The 8052-nt window shown below is 49.2% G+C and overlaps 1 protein-coding gene across 1 annotated transcript in view; it reads left to right on the forward strand.

Moving 5' to 3' along the window:
* The window catches only part of LOC127749775 (voltage-dependent T-type calcium channel subunit alpha-1G-like), a 28001-nt gene that overhangs the window by 7091 nt on the left and 12858 nt on the right, over positions 1 to 8052 (forward strand). The window contains exons 6-11 of the mRNA XM_052269396.1: positions 874 to 994; positions 6059 to 6214; positions 6525 to 6858; positions 7007 to 7185; positions 7367 to 7777; positions 7859 to 8046. Of these exons, the coding sequence (XP_052125356.1) occupies positions 874 to 994; positions 6059 to 6214; positions 6525 to 6858; positions 7007 to 7185; positions 7367 to 7777; positions 7859 to 8046 (1389 nt within the window). The remainder of the gene's footprint in view (positions 1 to 873; positions 995 to 6058; positions 6215 to 6524; positions 6859 to 7006; positions 7186 to 7366; positions 7778 to 7858; positions 8047 to 8052) is intronic.

The following is an 8052-nucleotide window of genomic DNA, read 5'->3' on the forward strand; positions in this document are numbered from 1 at the left end:
ATTGCTCTAAATTTGTAGTCTTCATTGCATCAAGAATTACAGTGCTCGCTCGGGGGTCGGCTGCCACTGCAAACTTTTGGCTATAAAATTGTGGATTCCTGCGCGATAATATCATCATTTCCTCCTTTTCTCTCTCTCTTTCTCTCTCTCTCTTTTTCAAACTCGCGCACGGCCACGGCAATACGGCCGGCGCACTTACTACTACTTGCGCACCACCGCCACCATCGATAACACCCTGCGTGAAGTTTTCCGCGAAATGGCCCGCGGCTTAAGGGGTGGGAAATAAAAAAGTTGCAATACATGTGGTGTGTGAGTGCGTGGGCTGCTGGGCGCGCGCCGATGATGTACACGGCGGTGAGCGGGAGAGCGCGGGGCTGCTGCTGCCGCTGGAGGGGTGTTCCACAGGCGCGCTGCTGCTGGCCGGGGCGTCCCATTGTTCGCCGGCGAGGAAGAAGAGGAGGAGGAGGAGGATTCACTTTGTTTGAAATTAATTGCCGTCCGGATAATGTGCTGGACGGAGTTTTGTTGGCCAATGTGTTTTGTTGTGGGCGTTGTGTTTCCGGGATGAGATGGGAGTCAGCGCCCACAGGGATGCCTGGCATTGTTGGCAGAAGTAAAACATAATAAAAAAAATAGAAAATCAGGGTAGGGTGTTGTGAGGAAGGAAGGGTGCAAGACATGGAGGACGGCGAACAGCTTTATTCGCATTCTTCTCGGAGCTCCGCTCCGATTTTCTTTTTCTTTTTTAAATGACGTCGTAATGCAAGAATTCGTCTGGCATCCCCAGGGGAGGTTCTGGCTCCTTTCTGGTCCCGGGCTTTCTTGTTGCAACTTCTTGATCTGATGGTAATGTCCGATTTGTCCCTCTTGTAGTATACTTGGAATGAACTTGTTCGGTTGCAAGTTCTGTCCTAAAGATGCAAAGCCTGGGAGTGAAAAGTGTGATCGCAAGAACTTTGACTCTTTACTATGGGCCCTAGTCACTGTCTTCCAGGTACTTGAGTTCACTTTTCTCTGCTCCTCTGTTCCATTATGTTTTAAGTTCCATTTCCTAACTTTATTATTTTTGAGCAATATAATTTTGTTCTTTGCTTACTTTTTGTTACCTATATCTTGGCTCCTTTCTCGTACAATTTACTTTTTCCTTTTATGCCTCGTACCGCTTAGCGTTTCCACTCATATATCTATATATAACTAGCACTAACATAGCACTAGCCGAGCACACACCAAGGTCAAGGTCCGAGGCCCTGCTGGGCTGTCATACAAAGTGTGTAACTGTGAAATGTATGGAACATCAGTAATTTATGTGATATAATTTGCGGTTTATTTGTGTAAGTGCACAACATTGTGTACGCTACGACTATTGCACATGTAATGACAATCGTCAGTGGCACATGTTTTGTATGATGGTGTTGGTGTTTCGGCGCGCCTTTTCGGTTCGCTACAATACATCATGTTCGCTTTGCTTAGCAGCTGTGCCGCAAAATCGTGACCAAAATAACCAATAGAGGCTCATATGCTGCCGTGTCCCTTGCCCTAGAGAGCACGTCTCAGAGCGAGGTGGATTATTGAAACGGTATCGAAACTATATCGAAAAGGCAAAGGCGACGTTTTCACGATATCGTTTCGACGTCGTTTCGACAGTCATTTCGCAATGCACCGCCAGAAATGGGGCGACACCAAAATTTGGATGATATCGCAATGACGATCGTGTTGATATTACATGTCGTCTTTTGCCCACTTCTTTGTCGCTAGCGACAGGAAAAGCGAGAGAAATTCGACATGCAATATCTAAACGATATCGCCGTTTCTGGCGGTGGGGAGCGTGCCCGTGCCCGCTGCGCACATCACTAGCTCTCCTGGCGGCGGCGTTCGCAAAGCAAGCTTAACCATCAAGGAAAACTATCACGCCCTGCATGCCACAGTCTATGTTATTATCGTAATGGTACCAAGGAGCGCGCGTTAGATCGTTGTCGTAGGTAATTTGTTCGTTGTTTATATTAGAGCGAGTTGGCTTACCTGACGCGCGGCTAAACTGTCCAAATGTACTCTTGTCATACGCTACACGTCAAAATGAACAACAACAATTAGAAAAGTTTGAGATGTGATAAGTCAAAAATTTGTATAAAGGCTAGAAGATTTTAAAGTATGACAGTTACATTTCGGATTGTGGCTGAAGTAGAATAACCGGGTGTAAATACCGGACGTATTGCTGCACCGCCGGCACCACCCGTCGTTCGTAGAGAATGAACCTGGCCGCTTATGTCGTTTATCCCTGCTCACATACGGCCTGCGTCGACCATTGCAAAACACTAAAACCATCGACGTTCGCTGAGCATTTAAAGTGCATCGTTTAAAAACAGGTGTTGAAAGAATAACCGACACCGCGCTGCCTCTATAATTTGCTGCAACCTGTATCTTATTGAGCCGTCGATCTTAGAGGGTGGTTCAGCTTGTGACCATATCTCTACGTTCTGCTGCGTACTTGTAAAGGCTGCACTGAGCGCATGGCGACGGCTGCAGCAGGCTGACGGATCGTTCACAAACTGCCTTGGTGGTTGTGCGACACTTTATTTTTTCTCAAGTAGGCGTTGTAGAATTAAGCATTTCTAGAGAATATGTTGCTCTCAGGGGTTACAGACAGGTTTTACAGGTGAACCTCAGTTAAATACTAAAATAGTGTACGGCCCTTTAATGGAGGAAGCGTGGCGAACAAGTATCCGGGAAACCTATGTGTGCGATCCGTCGGTCGTAGCGCGCTGCTTCATGTTTTGGCAGCTCGGTGGGGCGCCGTGAAGCCGATATGTTCAGTCGGCTCCGGCGATGGTGCATTGCATACGTGGTCGGGATGACGAGGGGTGGTGGAAGGGGGGTGGGGGGAGTCCACGGGTTGGTTCTGAATGCCAGCCGCGTCTGTCGACCCTTTTACCTCGCGTCGCGTTTTGCCTCGTCTCGTTCGGCTCGCGAAGCCTCTTCATGTTCGCCCGCCTCCATGAATGGGCTGAATAAGGCAGCCTGGGACCCGCGTCTGTCATGCCAAAAGAAAATACACGTATATAAAATGTAACAGGATAGAGACGTCTCTTCGGCGCACAGCGACTGTCTGCACCAGCGTAGTGTGTATTATTGTTATTATTATTATTCCTCCTTATTATTGTTGAGATTTATATATTGTTACTCGTAAAGTACAGTTACTAAAGATGCCAATATACCTGGAAAACGTTGGCTAGAGATTGATATGATCCCAGTATTTTGATTAGACGTACGTTTATCTTCCAAACCGAACCCCTTACATGTGTTCGAGGCAGTCCGGGTTCAGGTTCAGGTACGTACAAGAGCACCCAGGGTAGTCGTAGAGATGGTAGAGAGCAGGCGCGCATTCAACACGATACCACCAAGTAGTAAACGAAAACTACAAAAGCAGCAGTTTTTAAAAATAAACGCTTAAAGAAGCTCCTAAAACAGTACCACAATCTTTTGTAAATCAATCGTAAATTAATGTTAAATTGTAAATAATGATAATAATGATGATAATAATAATACACATGAAACATCTAAAAAATACTTTTAAACCGAATTGATACTAATGAGCGAACGTCGAGTCCGTCGGCGTGTCTTCATCACCTTACGACACCAACAGAAGGGATCCTTGGACCAAGCATGTGTTTCTTGCGTCTCGATCGCTAAAATACTGAGAAACATAACTGACACGAAATGCTGGAATAAGCCGTTTCCTTTGCTCATAGATTAGTTTCCAACCAAATTAAATTGCTCTGTGAATGTTTGATGGAGTCAACACTCCATGTCTTCTTCTTATACTGTCTCTTTTTTTCACTTTACTGTCTTCACTACAACTATCCTGTCTTTCTGTTTTTGTTTTCCTCCGTACCTTTAAAATCGTTTTGCAGAAGGACAAAGTTCCTTCTTTTCGACTAGACAATATAAAATGGCTCTCGGAGACAGGATGAGCGAATTATCTTCTTGTGCCACACACCCAACTTTGTAACTTACAGGCCAGACTCTAAACAGGGCAGCCAACATCAACACGCCGAGCAACAGCGCTGCGTACACAGACAAAAACAGCGGGCGCAACACTTACATCACCATTAAAAAAATATATGTTCTCATTCAACAGGCTTCCTCTTGGACCGGCGCCGCCAAAACGTCTTTATTTCACTCCTTAAACAGTTTTAGTTCGAGCAACGGAAGCCACCTCATCGCCACTGCCGAACCATTTCACAACGCAACAACAACAACAGAACTTCTAATTGACACGAGACTCAAATACGAACGTTTAAAAAACAAAATATGTCTTTTTTCTGAATAAAGTAATTGTCCGTTGTAAGCGCAGAGCGTGGCCGCCCTGAGGATGGGATGCTTCAGTTGGACGAGCTCTGTATGCGTAGCGGTAAATCCTTTTACCATTTCACGAGAGCCGCGCCGCGTCCCGCTGCCGCGCCCCGCCACTGCCGGGCGAGCGGCAGGGCTAGCGTACCTGCACTCACGTAGGCTTCTATAGCGAGCGTCTCTCTCCAGCCTCCCGATTTTCCTGTCTCTTCATCCTCTGTCTCACTCTCTTTCTCTCTCCTTCTCTCCTGTACTGCATCCTCTTGCTCGCCGTAAAACAGCTCACAACACGTGAGTCTCGACGAGCAGTCGCTTCTTATGCCTCAACCTCTTGTTGTCAGGAGCAGACTGCCGAGGGCGGCTGTTCTGTTCGGCGAGCAGGGGACACCCCTCCTCACCCCAACCTGCATCCCCAACCCCTAATCCCCCCGGCTGGGGACGTAGACACGTGAGCCAAAGACCACCGTATGGCTACGACTGCTCTGTTTTCTGTTCCCCAGCATCCTTGGGATGTACCTGTTTGGCGGTAAGTTTTGCATGCTTGCGGACGGTTCGCGGCCGTGCAAGTGTTCGGAAATCATCGAGCGAGACCCGCAGTGCGTGTGCGACAGGAAGCACTTTAATAATATCCTCTGGGCCACGGTGACCGTCTTCCAGGTAAGCCCTGGCCATGGCCCGGCTTTGCTCTGCGCGCGACGAGTGTTAGACGTTTTCCTTTCCCTTTTTTAAAAAAAGCGTTTTTGTCTGAACATTTATTTTTTGAGGTGTCTTGTTGCGCGACGCGCTCGTGGTTTTATAGATCGTGAATGCAGTACTTGTAATGTCTTGCGGTGGGAATGACTCTGGAGTGGTAGAGTAGTGACGAGGCGTGGCTGTCGTTTTGTCCCTCCCCCAAGTCCCTTCCCCAATCACATCCAAGCTTGACATGACGATTTTTTTTTTCCAATTTGTTTTCAATTTTGGTTGTTTAATGAGTTAAACGGCCGACAGTAGAGACGGTGTTTTTGCACTCGGTTGACTCCTTCTCCCTCACGTTAGCGCGCGCATGATTATTTGGTTTTCCCTGATTATTTGTATCTTTGTGTTCTATCTGCTGTTTTTGTTTGCTTTTCCGACGCACCTCTCTCCTTCCTCTCGCGGACCTTGGCATATTTTTTTCCTCACTTATATTCATCTTATGCAAAAGACGCCAACTCGATAAGGGTAGATATTTTTTTTAAAAATATCCTGTCCAGTTTTGAAGTAGGTGTTTTTCTATTAGTTTAGAATGTGAATGACAATTTACTGTAGTCTTCAGATGTGTCAGCATCGTTTATTTTTTGATATGTCGTACCGCGCCTCTTGGACTGTGGCATGAATCGCACTGCATGTTTCAGTCGCATGACGTTTCTTCCTCTTTTATGCGTGTGCGTGGGTGTTTGTGTAGCATGAAACAATTTTTAGCATGTTTCCACATACAACATCGTCACGTCACGAATGCATATCAGTTGCTTTTCAACTCATTAAAGTTTTTACAATATGTTCACGATTCACGAAAATTGATTTTTGTTTTCTTTTTGCACCAACCCAATTTAAAGTCGTTTTTGTTTTTACGATTTGTCTCATTGCTTTATACCTTACATTTTAACAAAAGATAAAAGTCTACTATTTTATTGCGGTTTGTCCCTATTGTTGTTCTCTACTTCTTTTTTCTAACCGCCATGCGTCGCAGATCCTGACCCAGGAGGACTGGAACGTCGTGCTTTTTAATGGCATGGAAAAGACGAGCCACTGGGCGGCTCTCTATTTCGTGGCGCTAATGACGTTTGGCAATTACGTCCTCTTCAACCTCCTCGTCGCCATCCTCGTGGAGGGCTTCTCGTCAGAGGTAGGGGCATTCACGGCCGTTGCTGAGGGATCATCCACAATATAATAAACGTCCGTCATTCGCTGTTTCGAACCTGCCAAGTTCCACGGAGGTAGCTCCCGTGGCCGCCCTCAAAGCGCCTAGTAGGTAGGCAACATCTTCCCTGCAATTCATGTGTGTATTGCGGGATGGCCTACCTTGAGTCTCGCAGGCGCTGAGCTCCCGTAATTTGCCGAATGAGAAAAAAACGGACGTAGTTTCTGCGCGATACCTCGGGGCGTTTCTATGACGTTGTTCCGTATTCTCATCGACTGCTCTCTGGTACCCGCAGCGCAACGAACGGCGCGAGCGGGAGCAGCGCGAAATGGCGAAACACGCCGCCAAGCACGCCGCCAAGCTGTCGGAGCTCTCGGAGCAGATGGACGCCATGGGCACGGGGTCGTCGCGGTCCTGCTCGGCGTCCGAGTCCAGCATGTCGGGCCTGTCGCGCAACGACTCGGCCGTGCGGGACCGGTGGCGGAGCGCGGAGGAGCTGCGCGTGCGGAACAAGGCCAACAACGCCCACCGGGAGAAGGAGAACTGGCAGCGCCAGGGCCAGCGTCAGGGGCAGCGGCAGGGCCAGCGCATGCTCGCCGGCTCCGACCCCAAGTGCAACATCCAGAAAGGTAAAGGGCTTTGTGGCTGCTATGTTCAAACAACACAAAAGTTGTTTTTTGGGTTGTTTTTTTTTTGTGTGTGTGTGTGTGTGTTTTTTCGTTTTTGTTTAGTTTTTTATTTACGACTGAAACTTAAAACCCATGTTTGGCGTCGCAGAGAGCAAGATGCTGTACGGCTGGGAGGCGCCCGTCATCACGCACACGGCCGCCACGCCGCAGGACTCGCCCAGCGCGACGGCCAGCGCGTCGGCCAGCGCGGGGCTGGCGTCGGGGCTGCCCACCATCGCCCTGCTCGCCGGCTCCACGCTCTCCATCGACTCCATCGATCGCTCCGTGGTAATTTTTTATAATTGATTTTTAGTTCATTTTATAACAATATTTTCAGTTGGTTTTTTTTTTTTTCGATTTTTCTCTGTGTGTGTTTTTTTAAATGATGTACAATAATTATTTTTTCAATAAGTGAAGTACCTCTTGGTCCCTCTCAGCCTCATGCTTCCTCTCATTGCGCTCTTTGCAGTCCTCGCAGACGAGCATGTCGCTGCTGAAGCCGCCCGACAACAAGTTTAACGTGCACAGCCACAGCCACTGGAACCCGGCCACGCCCGCCGCCCCCGCCCCCGCGCCCTCACCGCCGCCGCCTCCGCCGCAGCAACAGCAGCTGCCGGCGGCGGTGGCGGCTACACAACCCCCGGCGGGCGCGGGCGGCGGGCGCAGGGACAGCGCGGGCAGCGTGTCGCCGTGCCTGCGCCGCGTGTGCTCGTGGAAGCTCTCGCGGCCCTCGCTGCGCCGCAAGTCGCGCCGCCACTCGGGCTCGGAGCCCGAGGACGCGGACTACGTCCCGCTCAACAACAGCCACGGCCTGGCCCTCGGCCTGGACCACTCGGCGTGCAACGGCCGCTTGCTAGCCTCGATCCGCAACGACACGCAGGTGCGGTGCCGTGATACATTCGTGTGTGTTATTACATATTTTTTGTATTCACTGTTTCTTATTTTTACAATTTATTTCCAGTGCTTGAACAACAACAATAACAACAACACGCACACGCTCAACAACAATAATAACAACAATAACAACAACAACAGCAGCATGTGCGCCCTGAGCGGCGCTCTGAGCCTTCCACCGCCCGGCGGAGGGTCGCGCCGGCCGAGCCTCAGCCCCCAGAACTCACTCCGGGGCCGGGTGTCTTGGTCCGGGCGGTCCCC

Source organism: Frankliniella occidentalis, unplaced genomic scaffold, assembly GCF_000697945.3.
Source record: "Frankliniella occidentalis isolate FOCC.00 unplaced genomic scaffold, Focc_3.1 Scaffold91, whole genome shotgun sequence".
NCBI classification, from domain to species: Eukaryota; Metazoa; Arthropoda; class Insecta; order Thysanoptera; family Thripidae; genus Frankliniella; species Frankliniella occidentalis.